The 15,519-nt window shown below is 48.5% G+C and overlaps 1 protein-coding gene across 1 annotated transcript in view; it reads left to right on the top strand.

Annotated features, from left to right (window-relative positions):
• PLXNA4 (plexin A4) overlaps positions 1–15,519 on the top strand; it is a 492,275-nt gene that overhangs the window by 70,142 nt on the left and 406,614 nt on the right. The window contains exon 2 of the mRNA XM_055421287.2: positions 6,146–7,397. Within this exon, the coding sequence (XP_055277262.2) occupies positions 6,213–7,397 (1,185 nt within the window). The 5' untranslated portion in view covers positions 6,146–6,212. The remainder of the gene's footprint in view (positions 1–6,145; positions 7,398–15,519) is intronic.

Genomic DNA, 15,519 nt, shown 5'->3' with positions numbered 1-15,519 from the left:
TTTCTCATTCTTCCTAGTTCTGAGTCCTTCAGGGCCATTTGGGGGTGACTCGGCTTCGTTATTTGCCTTGAGGCATCAGAACTGGGCTGAATGCCACCTCCAATACTTGGTTTTTCAAATCAACTGGGTGATGACCCGAGAGAGAAATGGCAGATGGGACCTGGACTCTCAATGGGGGTTTCCTAGGTCACACCCTGTCTTACCACGATTAAATCCATTGCCAGGACGGACGGCCTCAGGCAGCCTCGGGGGACAGGGGCAGGGTGGGCAACTCTACCCACCTGTGGGTCCGGCACTGGGCTGGGAGAGCTGCAGTTGGTTCACCCCTGGGTCGTGCCCAGTGGGGTCTCTGATGAGGCAAGCTGGAGCCCTCCGCATCCCTGGAGCTCACATCCCTACCTCCCCCATTCTCTTCCATTTCTCTTGTTTGTTTTCTAATCTGTCTCTTTCGTGGTGTGTGAAATGAGAGGCTGGTTATTCCTATCACACGTTATTGTTTTCTGTGGGTTCCCCCCTCCCCAGGTGCAGTAATTTCACCGTCCCCAGATGAGGGTGACGAGTGTTTGAGATGCATAACTGTGTCTCATTTCAGTGCCTAATAGAAGATGGGGAGTGAGGCCTGGCACCTTTCTGCTCAGTAAATTTATAATTACAGGCTTCCTCGTCTCGCCTCTTGCAAACCAGAGAGCTGTTGATGGGCTTGCGGGCCCGTGAGTGGGTACAGTAAGGCAGGGCTGTGGTGGGCACGCCTTCCTGGGGCTCGGCAGGTTCCAATACAGGGACTATTGACGGTTCCCTCCAGCAGGCTGGTGGCTGAGGCCTGACCTGCACCTGCCTGTCTGGAATGAGGATTACCAACCCTGCTGAAATTTGGCTGTTGGCAGCAGTGTTCTCAGAGGTGCAGTAGCCAGCAGAGCACATGGCACCCATACAGCAGGCTCCTCCAGACAAAGGCTGAAGTGGGTTCAGGTAAAGTCGGGAGATAGGCCAAGGTGGTGAGAAGAGCCCTGGATTGGGAGTCCAGGGACTTGAGCTTGACCCCGTCCCTACTGTGAGCTCACTGCATGACCTCCTGCAAGTCATTTAACGTCTGTGGGTCACAGCTTTCTTGTCTCTGAAATCAGCAGTTGGAATTGTCCAAATGGATCATCTCTTTCGGATAAACGTCTAGATTCTTCTCTGATACTTAGATGTGCACAGGCAATTCACAGTGAACCATCCTGACCCCTCATTACTTACAGAGATGGTACCTTTGGGTATTTTTTGATCCTAGTCCTTCTAACCTTGTTAAAGTCTTGTCAACAACAACAATAACATCCACAACTCACACATAAGAAACGCTTACTTGGGGCCGGGAGAGACTGTGTGCCAGGCACTTTCTAGTCATTATTGCTTTTAGAAATAAATACCTGTGCCTGCCTGATGGGCATTACCTGTGAGGTTGTGCCCTGGGGGTTCCAGGGGCTTTGCTTTCCCCCTACAGAGCTAGGAGAGGTATTGCTGGGTGATGTATAGGGATTTCTGTGTGTGGGAACTTAACATGGATTAAAATGGACTTCCGGGACTTCTCTAGTGGTCTAGCGGTTAAGACTTTACCTTCCAATGCAGGAGGTGTGAGTTCGATCCCTATTTGGGAGGGCTAATGGCAAGCCACTCCAGTACTCTTGCCTAGAAAATCCCATGGATGGAGCAGCCTGGTAGGCTGCAGTCCATGGGGTCGCTACGAGTCAGACATGACCGAGCAACTTCACTTTCCCTTTTCACTTTCACACATTGGAGAAGGAAATGGCAACCCACTCTAGTGTTCTTGCCTGGAGAATCCCAGGGACGGGGGAGCCTGATGGGCTGCCGTCTATAGGGTCACACAGAGTCGGACACGACTAAAGTGACTTAGCAGCAGCAGCAAGATCTCACATGCCACATGGCCAAAAAAACCAAAGCATAAAACAGAAGCAGTGTAACAAATTTGGTAAGGGCTTTCATTGGAAAGAATGAAAATTTTAAAATAAACAAGTAAATAAAAAGACTTCTGGGGGCCCTGGAATTGTGCTTTCCTAGAAAGAGGATGGCTTTTGTAGTACTACAATGCTGGGCTTCACCTGAGCTTTCCTGGTAGCCCAGTCAGTAAAGAATCTGCTTGTAGTGCAGGAAACCCAGGTTCGATCCCTGGGTTGGGAAGATTCCCTGGAAAAGGAAATGGCACTCCATTCCAGTATTCTTGCTTAGAAAATCCCATGGACAGAGGAGCCTGGTGGGTCACGAGTCAGACACGACTTAGTGACTAGACCACCACCACCAACGCTGGGTTTCAGCCTCAGCTCTGCCAGCTTATGAGCCGTGAGCCGTGTGCACGCGCTGAGCTGGTTTCCTCACCTGCGAAGCAGATCAAACACTCCTGACCCCAGGCAACAGTTGTCTGATGAGTGAGGTCATGGGTATCCTAGCATTTGGCTGGGGCCTGGGGTCCTGTAAGTGGTTCACAGATGCTTATGCTCCTCCTTGCCTCCAGCTCTCTTCCTGCCAGCCAGAAAAGAGGTCTTGAGTCTCCATTCCATGTCAGGTGTGGGCCTAGCACTATGGACACACCAATGAACATGGTACCCCCTGCTCCCATGGAGCTCTCACAGGCCTTAGCTCCAAACTCAGTTCTTTCAGCAAAGGCTAAACTGACAGAAGTATGGAGGTCCTTTCTGGGAGCAGGAGCTAAGCTCTTCCCAAGGTTTTTCTTCAACACCATGTATTTTAGTCTCAACTTCCCAGGGACACCTTGACAAGGTCCTGGCTCACTTTCTCACCCTATCTCCTCCTGACTCTCACGAACCATGTTTTTCAGACAGACCCCTCCTGTTGTGTACCCTGGGGGTGCCCTTGCTGTGGCTCCAAGGACCCCTCCCCAGGGAGGCCCTTCCTCTCTAGGTTTTCACGTCCTCTCAAAGTTTAAGGCTCAGCCCAAATGCCCTGGCCTCTCTGAGGCATCCTGCAGCCTTCTCCTTGTTCCCCTTGCCCCAGGTTAGAGGTCAGCTGCACTCATCTGAGCTCTTGAAGTCCATCAGCTAACATTTCATCATCTGAGTAATTGGGGTTCTGGCGGTATCCACCCCCCGACTCAGGGTTCTTCCAGGGCCTGGTCCAGCCTCGGCCGTCCTCGGCCGTCCTTGGATCCACAGTGTCTTGCTCATTTGGAGTGTGCCCTGAGCGCATGTTTGCCATGTGGGGGAAGAGATGAAGGTCATCTGCTCACAGGACTGCTGTTGGTCCTGGGTGTGCTATCTGCCAATTCCCCTCCTCTGATTTTTTTTTGAGAAGATTTGTGGTTTTCACTGGGACCTTTGCTGACAGTGTCAAGTGTCTATTTAGCTTTCTTCTTTCATCTCTTGTTCAGTCGCTCAGTCGTGTCCAACTCTTTTGGACCCCATGGACTGTAGCACACCAGGCTTCCCTGTCCTTCACCATCTCCCAGAGCTTGCTCAAACTCATGTCCATTGAGTCAATGATCCCATCCAATCATCTCATCCTCTGTCGCCCCCTTCTCCCCCTGCCCTCAATCTTTCCCAGCATCAGGGTCTTCTCCAAGGAGTAGGCTCTTCACATCAGGTGGCCAAGGTATTGGAGCTCCAACTTTAGCATCAGTCCTTCCAATGAATATTCAGGGTTGATTTCATTTAGGACTTTGCACTCTCTCTGCTTGGGATTTCCCTGGTGGCTCAGATGGTAAAGAATCTGCCTGTAATGCAGGAGACCTAGGTTTGATCCCTGGGTCAGGAAGGTACCCTGGACAAGAGAATGACTACCCACTCCAGCATTCTTTCCTGGAGAATTCCATGCACAGAGGAGCCTGGTGGGCTACAGTCCATGGGGTCGCAAAGAGTCTGACATGACTGAGAGACTAACAGTAATTAATAAGCTGCTTGGGAGGGGGATAGATCTTTGGCTCAGTCACCTCCCTCTTCCCATCAGCTTGTTTCTGAGTTATTTGGGCAGGGACTCGGGGGAGAATGAAAGAAAATCCACAGAGGTGAGATGTCCCTGAATAAGACGTAGGCCATTCCTTCCCAGATTCCTCCTGAACTGGAAGAAATATGAAAAACCATTTTCTGGAAATGCATGCCGAAAGGCATCTTGAAATGAATGTGACCATTAGGATGGAAAACTATATTGTTCCACAGGGAGTTGTTTATTTATTTATTTACTTGACCATTTCTTAAAGCATTTGTTCTCTGCCTTTAATGAAAACCTCTCAGAGGAGGCCTCACTATGGGCGGCAGCCAAGATCTGCCTCATTAAAATGACATCGAGGCTCAGAGCTGGGCAGTGGACCCAGAGGACCGGGTTGCTGACACGCAGTGAAGGGATCTGGGATTTGGGTTGTTAATTTGGCCTCTTTCACCGACCAGCAGGGATTGGGGTGGGGTGGGGAGGGGCAGAGGAGAAACTTCCCTTGCAGTAGGTGCAGACCCAGGGGGCTGGAGCTATAATGAACAGCCCCCAAGGAAGTGTTGTTTGAACTGGTCTGCCGTGTATAAGCTGTCACTGGTGGACTTTCCCATCTGTGCCCAGCTGGGGTAAACTGAAATGGTTTAGCAGGACAATACGAGACCATGGACCTTAATTAACCTTTGTGCCAATGACCTGATTTGCATGTATGATGTTTCCATGCGTGTATGAGTTGGCCTCTCTTGCATTTTTTAAAAAAATGAGTCAATTTATTCAAGTATAGTTTTATACATATATAGCACTTAAAACTGGAGAAGGCAATGGCAACCCACTCCAGTACTCTTGCCTGGAAAATCCCATGGACAGAGGAGCCTGGTAGGCTGCAGTCCATGGTGTCGCTAAGAGTCGGGCACAACTGAGCGACTTCACTTTCTCTTTTCACTCTCATGCATTGGAGAAGGAAATGGCAACCCACTCCAGTATTCTTGCCTGGAGAATCCCAGGGACAGAGGAGCCTAGTTGGCTACCGTCTATAGGGTCGCACAGTCAGACACGACTGAAGCGACTTAGCAGCAGCAGCAGCAGCATTTAAAACAATTTATTTATTTTTGGCTATGCTGGGTCTTCGTTGATGTGCATGGGCTTTCTCTAGTGTTGGTGAGCAGGGGCTACTCTCCAGCTGCAGTGCATGGGTTACTCATTGAAGTGCCTTCCTTTCTTGAAGAAGCATGGGCCCTAGGTGCAAGAACTTCAGTAGTGGCGCAGGGGCTTAGTTGCTCTGAGGCACGTGGAGTCTTCCTGGACCGGGGATCAAACCCATCTCCCTTGCATTGTTGGCAGGTGGATTCTTAACCACAGGATCACCAGGGATGTTGGATGACCTTTACTGCTTTTACCTGTGCATCTTGGATACCTGCCCTCAGCTCTAAAGTGGGAGTGTCAGAAGTACTTATATTAGGAGGCTGCTAGTTAGGGTCCTAGTAGGAAAATCAGGTCATTGGCACAAAGGTTAATAGAGGAGCTGTTGACCAGGTGCCTCCTCAGAGGCAGGGTGGTGTTTAGGGGCAAAACCACAGAGGCCCGTTATCTCCCCTAGGACCAAATGGAGGCAGATAGGAGGCAATTCACAGACCCCGGGGGTGGGGAGGTCGAGTACATGCAGCCCACCTCCCCTCTTCCTAGCCTCTCCCCCTCCCACTGGGCTTCTGCTGATTATCCTTACTTGGCTGCACCTAGCTTGGCCCAAGGGCAAGGAACCTGCAGATGTAAGGGCTCCTGGGCACAGAGAAGGGAAGAGAGCAGAGCTGGGTGTGTGTGTGAAGTGGAGGGGGGCAGGTGGAAGATTCACAGCAGTAAAAATTTGTTCAAATGAAATGAGAGTCCCTGGAAGGCACTGGACAGTGACTGATGCAGATTCAGAAAATTCTGTGGGCAATGACTATATCTATCATCAACATCAACATCATCATCATCATTACCACGATCATCATCACTGTTGCTACCATCACTAGTATTATTACTAGTACTATTACTGACTTGTCGCCACTAGCTCGGGCTGATGCATACATGTATGCTGGGGACCAGCCCCAGCTCCCCCCTTGCAGATCTATTTCAGCGTGTGCAGGAGGCTTTGAGGGCCCAGCCAGACAAGCTATGGGGTGAATAGACTCGGCCTTTGTCATCAGCATCACCTCTTTCCTTTCCCCCACAGGGAGCCTGCACTCCTCACGTGACACTGCTGTTTCCAGTGCCTCGTGCCCCGAGGACGCGTCTCTGAAATGAAAGCCATGCCTTGGAACTGGACTTGCCTGCTCTCCCATCTCCTGATGGTGGGGATGGGCTCCTCCACTCTGCTCCCCCGGCAGTCGCCCCCACCGTCCCAGAAGCGGTCTTTCGTCACGTTCCGTGGAGAGCCCACCGAGAGCTTCAACCACCTGGTGGTGGATGAGAGGACAGGGCACATTTATGTGGGGGCCGTCAACCGGATCTACAAGCTCTCCAGTGACCTGAAGGTCCTGGTGACCCACCAGACGGGGCCGGACGAGGACAACCCTAAGTGCTACCCGCCCCGCATTGTCCAGACATGCAACGAACCCCTGACTCCCACCAACAATGTCAACAAGATGCTGCTGATAGACTACAAGGAAAATAGGCTAATCGCTTGCGGGAGCCTGTACCAGGGCATCTGCAAGCTGCTGAGGCTGGAGGACCTCTTCAAGCTGGGGGAGCCTTTCCACAAGAAGGAACACTACCTGTCAGGGGTCAACGAGAGTGGCTCCGTCTTTGGGGTGATCGTCTCCTACAACAACTTGGATGACAAGCTCTTCATTGCCACTGCTGTGGATGGGAAGCCGGAGTATTTCCCCACCATCTCCAGCCGGAAACTGACCAAGAACTCGGAGGCAGACGGCATGTTCGCATACGTCTTCCACGATGAGTTCGTGGCCTCGATGATCAAGATCCCTTCGGACACCTTCACCGTCATCCCCGACTTTGATATCTACTATGTCTATGGCTTCAGCAGCGGCAACTTTGTTTACTTCTTGACCCTCCAGCCTGAAATGGTGTCTCCCCCGGGCTCCACCACAAAGGAGCAGGTTTATACGTCCAAGCTTGTGAGGCTTTGCAAGGAGGACACGGCCTTCAACTCCTACGTGGAGGTGCCCATCGGCTGTGAGCGCGGCGGGGTGGAGTACCGCCTGCTGCAGGCCGCCTACCTGTCCAAAGCCGGGGCCGTGCTCGCCCGGACCCTTGGGGTCCGCCCCGAGGACGACCTCCTCTTCACCGTCTTCTCCAAAGGCCAGAAGCGGAAGATGAAATCCCTGGACGAGTCGGCCTTATGCATCTTCATCCTGAAGCAGATCAACGACCGCATTAAGGAGCGGCTGCAGTCCTGCTACCGAGGCGAGGGCACGCTGGACCTGGCCTGGCTCAAGGTGAAGGACATTCCCTGCAGCAGCGCGGTGAGTCCAGGGAGGACCCGTGGGCCGGGAGGGCACAGTGAGGAAGCCCAGGCTGTGGCCTCCACAAGGTGTGAACCACCTGTCCCGTTTTGTAGATGAGACAAGTATATCCCACCTCTGGGGCTCCTTAGACTTGGATCATCACCAGCTCAGGCATGCTGTGACCACTGGCACAGAGCCGGAGCTGAATGTAGATTTCCTAGCTGTACTTTTCTCTGTTCTGATTGGCTCATTGGCTGAAAGAGGAGGGGCTAGAATGGGCGGGAATTGTGTGCTGTAGGTTCCGCGCGGACCAGGCATTGTTGAAGGCTGCATTGTGTTTGCTGTGATACCAGATGTGTACCTACCTTTTTTTAAAAAAATATCAATTTATTTATTTTAATTGGAGGATAATTATATTACAATATTGTGATCTTTTTGCCATACATAAACGTGAATCAGTCACAGGTATACATGTGTCCCCCCGATCCTGAAACCCCCTCCCTCCCCACCATATTCCTCCAGACTGTCCCAGAGCACCGGCTTTGGATGCCTCAACTCGTGCATTGAACTTTCACCGGCGTACCCACTACTTACCAACCACACCTGTTAGTTACCCTTCTGGGAGCGTAGAATAAAACCATTGGGTGATGGGGGGAGAGCTTAGAGTAAAACGACTACTGGGAGTAGGGAAGGCAGTCATTTCATCTTTGGAGTAGATGTAGAACTTCTGAAGAGATATGTTTTTAGCCCCTTGTGTCTTTAGGAAATGGCAAAATAAGATCAGAAGGAATAGGATGAGAGTCCAGTGAACATAGATGAAAAACAGAGCTTTCTTAGAAAGCTGCATTTGTTAAGCATCTTCTGTGTGCACAGTTCCATGGAAGAGATATGTCACAATGTCCAGAAGTGGCCATGGAGCAGTGCTGGGTGACAGAAGGGCTGAAGGAAACGGGAGGAAGGGGAGAATGAAGGGCTGGTTTGGGAAGCCTGCCTAGGGTCCTGATGGACAGACTGGACGTCAGGTTGCTGGGTGACCACAGGTGCTACGGGTGACACAGACTCCTGCCTCTCCCAGCCTAACCCACTTGTGACCCAAAATGGAAAGCCTTTCTATGCCTTGACTTCTGTTCATCTTCATGGTTGTTTTTTCTCAACCACTCTTCAAGTGACTTGGAAGGTTCAGCTGTTGGCATCTTCTATGCCCTGTGTCACTCTCCTTTCCCTTTTTCCTATTTATTGTCCATTTGAAAAATCAGTTTTAATGAGGTGGATGAAATTGGAGCCAATTATACAGAGTGAAGTAAGCCAGAAAGAAGAACATCAATACCGTATATTAACGCATATATATGGAATTTAGAAAAATGGTAACCTGAACCCTGTATAAGAGACTGCAAAAGAGACATAGGCATTTAGAACAGTCTTTGGGACTCTGTGGGAGAGGGTGAAGGTGGAATGATTGGAGAGAATGGAATTGTAGCATGTATATTATCATAAGTGACCAGTCCAGGTTCGACGCATAAATTTTCCTCTGTTCATTTCTTTGCATTTGTGCTTTTTTAATAAAATTCTTTTTTAGAAATAAAAAAAAAAAGAAAAATTATGAACCTTGTTTGAGAAAATCTATTCCATAATATTAGTGTAGGAGAAGAAAAGTCAGTTCACTCATCAGCTAGAAGCATGCATTTGTGTGGATATAGTTCTTGACTCCTAATCAAACTTTGGTGGAATCCCATAGTAGGAGAGGGTATTTGTTTTGATTTAAGAACTGCATGTATGGATGTGAGAGTTGGACTGTGAAGAAAGCTGATCGCCGAAGAATTGATGCTTTTGAACTGTGGTGCTGGAGAACACTCTTGAGAGTCCCTTGGACTACAAGGAGATCCAACCAGTCCATTCTAAAAGAGATCAATCCTGGGTGTTCATTGGAAGGCCTGATGCTAAAGCTGAACCTCCAATACTTTGGCCACCTCATGCGACGAGTTGACCCACTGGAAAAGACTCTGATGCTGGGAGGGACTGGGGGTGGGAGGAGAAGGGGGCGACAGAGAATGAGATAGCTGGATGGCACCACCAACTCAATGGACATGAGTTTGAGTGAACTCCGGGAGTTGGTGATGGACATGGAGGCCTGGCGTGCTGTGATTCATGGGGTCGTAAAGAGTTGGACACGACTGAGCGACTGAACTGAACTGAAGAAGTGCAAGTTTTGTTCATAAAATGTGCTGCTTGCCAAGCAGCCCTTAGAGGGCACTGGCACCCCACCCCCAGCATGTGGTGAGGTCATTCCTTGGGGCACTGGGATTTGGGGTTACGGCAGGGGAGAGGGAGAGAAAGAAGGAACTCACTTGCCACCCAAAGTTTGTCTTTGGTGCCCTAGCATTTAGGCTCAGGCTGTTTTCTAGTGATGAGTTTTCCAGTGGCTGAAGTTTTAAGATGTCATTTCTTCTTGGAGGTCCTGAAAAGCCAGGAGACCCCCTAGTGTCACAAAGGGAATTGAAGAGGCATTGAAGAGGCACCACAAGCCAAAGAAGGAAGCAACACATTGAGGGGACTTGAGGCCAGGGAATGGGAGGGACTCCCTTGTATCTGCTGAGCCCTAGAGACTTTGGTCTGGGCAGTAGGTGATCCACTCAAGAATCTATAAGATGGGTTTATGGACTTCCTGGGCTGTGGACTGCTCCCACATGAAGGCAATGAATGACAGGCCAGATGCTGTGCCGTGTGTCTGTTTATTACACACTCAGAGGTAGGTCCCTGGGGGAAATGCCCTAAGAGTGTTTCCATGGGAAGGTGCTCAGACATCTCCCAATCTATACCTTTGTTCTGAGGCCCAACAACTTAAGTGAGTTGCCCTAAGTCACATATTTTGTGTGTGCATGGAAAAGACTGCATTTGAGGAGAAAACCCTTGCCTCTCACCACCACGCTTGCACACACGCCCACACACACCTCTATACACGTGCCTATGCATGTACACAAGAAATAGCCCCATGAGCTCACGCACATGCTCCCTGTGTTAGAAAATAGTAAGTTTATGCTGTGTGCTTACTTAACAGCTAGTTCTTTTGAAATTAGAGGGGTTGGCTATTTTTGCTGCAGAAAACTTGCTCCTAGACTGTCTTTTGGGGCGATGCTTTTGGGAGTAAAATCAGCAGCCTGACTGCCCACAGGCAAACATTTGTCTCGCCCTTGCTCCCTGCCACAGCACAAAAAGCAGAGTTCATCATGGGGAGTCTGCAGAACTGTAGGTCCTAACATCTGCCTGGCGGCCTTGGAGAGAACAGAGGAAAGGCAGCTTTGCAAGACAGGCTAATGCCAGTACTGGGACTAATGGAGCCAGATAACAAGGTTTTGATTTTTCTTTGGGCTTTAATTAGCCTTTTCAAGTTCGAGGCAAGTTCAGGGTTGAGAGCAGAAAGGAGGAGGCCAGAAACTCCACACAGGGCTGGGGCTGTCTCCCCAGCCAGTCTAAAAGGCCACACTGGCTTTTAATGCACAGTATCAATTTCCTTTGCTTCAGCCGATGCTTGAGTTACTTTGCTCTGGGGCTAGGCTGCAGTTCTTTTGGCCTCAGCCCAGACCACAGTTTTCACCCGCCATCAGCCAGGCCAGGCTCCTGAGCATTCCTGTTGAGGTGCCCTCTCGGGCACACTGTTTGCAAACCCAGCTTTTCCTGCACTCTTCATTCTCAAGGGCATTGCATTCCTTTCCCTTTTGCCTTCTTACCTTGAGGCAATGAGGTATGGGGATGGGACGAATTCTAGAATTTTGTTTTGCTTTGTTTTGCCTCCAGTCTGGGATTCCCTTGAGGCCTAAGAAGGGGAACCCAATCTCAGATGACCTCTGTCCTGTGACATTTCAGCAGGAAAGTGGAGGAGGGGTGTGTAAGCACAGGAGGCTGACTTTAGGACTTATGATTTGTAGGGCTGGGGTCCCTTGTAGGTTTTGTCATAGTTACAGCTCAAAGAGCTTGCAAAGTGGTTCATTTTATTTATTTATTTAATTTATTTATTTTTATTATATTGGTTGGTTTTGCCATACATTGACATGAATCCGCCCCGGGTGTACATGAGTTCCCCCTCCCAAACCCCCCTCCCACCTCCCTCCTCCCTTATCCTCCCTCTGGGTCATCCCCGCATACCAGCCCCCAGCATCCTGTAACATGCATCGACCCTGAACTGGCGATTCGTTTCACATATGATAATATACATGTTTCAATGCCATTCTCCCAATCATCCCACCCTCACCCTCTCCCATAGAGTCCCAAAGACTGTTCTATACATCTGTGTCTCTTTTGCTGTCTCGTATACAGGGTTATCATTTGCATCTTTCTAAATTCCATATATATGCGTTAGTATATTGTACTGGTGTTTTTCTTTCTGGCTTACTTCACCCTGTATAATAGGCTCTAGTTTCATCCACCTCATTAGAACTGGTTCAAATGCATTCTTTTTAATGGCTGAGTAATACTCTATTGTGTATATGTACCAAAGTTTTCTTATCCATTCGTCTGCAGATGGACATCTAGGTTGCTTCCATGTCCTGGCTATTATAAACAGTGCTGCAATGAGCATTGGAGTACATGTGTCTCTTTCTAATAGCAAATGAAGCAACTGATAAAGGATTAATCTCCAAAATATACAAGCAGCTCCTACAGCTCAATTCCAGAAAAATAAATGACCCAATCAAAAAATGGGCCAAAGAACTAAACAGACATTTCTCCAAAGAAGACATAAAGATGGCTAACAAACACATGAATAAATGCTGAACATCCCTCATAATCAGAGAAACGCAAATCCATCTATAAGATGGGTTTATGGACTTCCTGGGCTGTGGACTGCTCCCACATGAAGGCAATGAATGACAGGCCAGATGCTGTGCCGTGTGTCTGTTTATAACACACTCAGAGGTAGGTCCCTGGGGGAAATGCACTGTTGGTGGAAATGAAGGAAAGTTATGACCAACCTTGATAGTATATTAAAAAGCAGAGACATTACTTTGCCAAAAAAGTTTCGTCTAGTCAAGGCTATGGTTTTTCCAGTGGTCATGTATGGATGTGAGAGTTGGACTGTGAAGAAAGCTGATCGCCGAAGAATTGATGCTTTTGAACTGTGGTGTTGGAGAAGACTCTTGAGAGTCCCTTGTACCGCAAGGAGATCCAACCAGTCCATTCTAAGGGAGATCAATCCTGGGTGTTCATTGGAAGGACTGATGCTAAAGCTGAAACTGCAATACTTTGGCCACCTCATGCGACGAGTTGACTCACTGGAAAAGACTCTGATGCTGGGAAAGGTTGGGGGCGGGAGGAGAAGGGGACGACCGAGAATGAGATGGCTGGATGGCATCACTGACTCTGTGGACATGAGTTTGAGTGAACTCCGAGAGTTGGTGATGGACAGGGAGGCCTGGCGTGCTGTGATTCATGGGATCGCGGAGAGTCAGACACGACTGAACGACTGAACTGAACTGAACAGCCACTATGGAGAACAGTGTGGAGATTCCTCAAAAAACTGGAAATAGAACTGCCATATGATTCAGCAATCGCACTCCTGGGCATACACACCGAGGAAACCAGAATTGAAAGTGGTTCATTTTAAAATTGAGATGAAATTGACATGTAACATGACATTAGTTTCAGATGTACAGCATAATGGTTCAATATTTGTATATACTGCAAAATGATCACTGTAAGAGTCTAGTTAACAATCCATCACCGTACATAGTTACATATTTTCTTACGACCAGAACTTTTAAGATCTATTCTCTTGTAGCACTGACATATAGACACTGCCATGTGTAAAAAAGGTAGCTAGTATGAAGCTGCTGCATAGCACAGGGAGCTCAGCTCGGTGCTCTGTGATGACCTAGAAGGGTGGCATGGGGGTGTCGGAGGGAGGCTCACAAGGGAGGGGATACATGTATACATGTAGCTGATTCATGTAGTGTAGCAGAAACTAACACAACCTTGTAAAGCAATTATACTAAAAAACAAACCTCAGCTCTGTTCAGTTCACTCAGTCATGTCCAGCTGTTTGTGACCCCATGGACTGCAGCACGCCAGGCCTCCCTGTCCATCACCAACTCCCGGAGTTTACTCAAACTCATGTCAAAGAGTCAGTGATGCCATCCAACCATCTCATCCTCTGTCGTCAACTTCTCCCACCTTCGATTTTCCCCAGCATCAAGGTCTTTTCCAATGAGTGAGTTCTTCTCATCAAGTGGCCAAAGTATTGGAGTTTCAGCTTCAGCCAGTCCTTCCAATGAATATTCAGGATTGATTTCCTTTAGGATTGACTGGTTGGATCTCCTTGCAGTCCAAGGGACTCTCAAGTCTTCTCCAACACCATAGTTCAAAAGCATCAGTTCTTCAGTGCTCAGCTTTCTTTATAGTCCAACTCTTCCATCCATACATGACTACTGGAAAAACCATAGCTTTGATTAGATGGTACTTCATTGGCAAAGTAATGTGTCTGCTTTTTAATAAGCTGTCTAGGTTGGTCATAACTTTACTTCCAAGGAGTTCAGTTCAGTTCAGTTCAGTCGTTCAGTCGTGTCTGACTCTCCGCGATCCCATGAATCACAGCACGCCAGGCCTCCCTGTCCATCACCAACTCTCGGAGTTCACTCAAACTCATGTCCACAGAGTCAGTGATGCCATCCAGCCATCTCATTCTCGGTCGTCCCCTTCTCCTCCCGCCCCCAACCTTTCGCAGCATCAGAGTCTTTTCCAGTGAGTCAACTCATCGCATGAGGTGGCCAAAGTATTGCAGTTTCAGCTTTAGCATCAGTCCTTCCAATGAACACCCAGGATTGATCTCCCTTAGAATGGACTGGTTGGATCTCCTTGCGGTACAAGGGACTCTCAAGAGTCTTCTCCAACACCACAGTTCAAAAGCATCAATTCTTCGGCGATCAGCTTTCTTCACAGTCCAACTCTCACATCTACACATGACCACGGGAAAAACCATAGCCTTGACTAGACGGATCTTTGTTGGCAAAGTAATGTCTCTGCTTTTTAATATATTATCAAGGTTGGTCATAACTTTCCTCCCAAGGAGTAAGCGTCTTTTAATTTCATGGCTGCAATCAGCATCTGCAGTGAGTTTGGAGCCCCCAAAAATAAAGTCTGACACTGTTTCCACCGTTTTTCCATCTATTTCCCATGAAGTGATGGGACCAGATGCCATGATCTTTGTTTTCTGAATGTTGAGCTTCAAGCCAACCTTTTCACTCTCCTCTTTCACTTTCCTCAAGAGGCTTTTGAGTTCCTCTTCCCTTTCTGCCATAAGGGTGGTGTCATCTGCATATCTGAGGTTATTGATATTTCTCCCGGCAATCTTGATTCCAGCTTGTGCTTCTTCCAGCCCAGCGTTCCTCATGATGTACTCTGCATATAAGTTAAATAAGCAAGGTGACAATATACAGCCTTGACGCACTCCTTTTCCTATTTGGAACCAGTCTGTTGTTCCATGTCCAGTTCTGACTGTTGCTTCCTGACCTGCATACAGGTTTCTCAAGAGCCTCTTTATATTTCATTGCTGCAGTCCCCAGCTGAAGTGATTTTGGAGGTCAAAAAATAAAGTCAGCTACTGTTTCCACTGTTTCCCCATCTATTTGCCATGAAGTGATGGGACCAGATGACATGATCTTAGTTTTCTGAATGTTGAGTTTTAAGCCAACTTTTTCACTCTTCTCTTCTACTTTCGTTAAGAGGTTCTTTAGTTCTTCTTTGCTTTCTGCCATAAGGGTGGTGTCATCTGCGTATCTGAGGTTATTGATATTTCTCCCGTCAGTCTTGATTCCAGCCTGTGCTTCCTCCAGCCCAGCGTTTCTCATGAGGTACTCTGCATATAAGTTAAATAAGCAGGGTGACAATATACAGCCTAGATGTACTCTTTTCCCGATTTGGAACCAGTCTGTTGTTCCATGTCCAGTTCTAACTGTTGCTTCTTGAACTGCATACAGATTTCTCAGGAGGCAGGTCAGGTGGTCTGGTATTCCCATCTCTTGAAGAATTTTCCACAGTTTGTACTCTCCTAGCAACTCTCAAATATACAATACAGTGTGTACATGCTAAATTGCTTCAGTTGTGTCTGACTCTTTGCAACCCCATGGACTGTAGCCCGCCAGGCTCCCCTGCC

The sequence above is a fragment of the Moschus berezovskii genome, chromosome 3 (assembly GCF_049115385.1).
Source record: "Moschus berezovskii isolate FMDL1 chromosome 3, NW_MosBer_1.0, whole genome shotgun sequence".
Lineage (NCBI taxonomy): Eukaryota > Metazoa > Chordata > Mammalia > Artiodactyla > Moschidae > Moschus > Moschus berezovskii.
The sequence above is the reverse complement of the archived record's forward strand: the minus strand, read 5'-3'. Positions and strand labels throughout refer to the sequence as shown.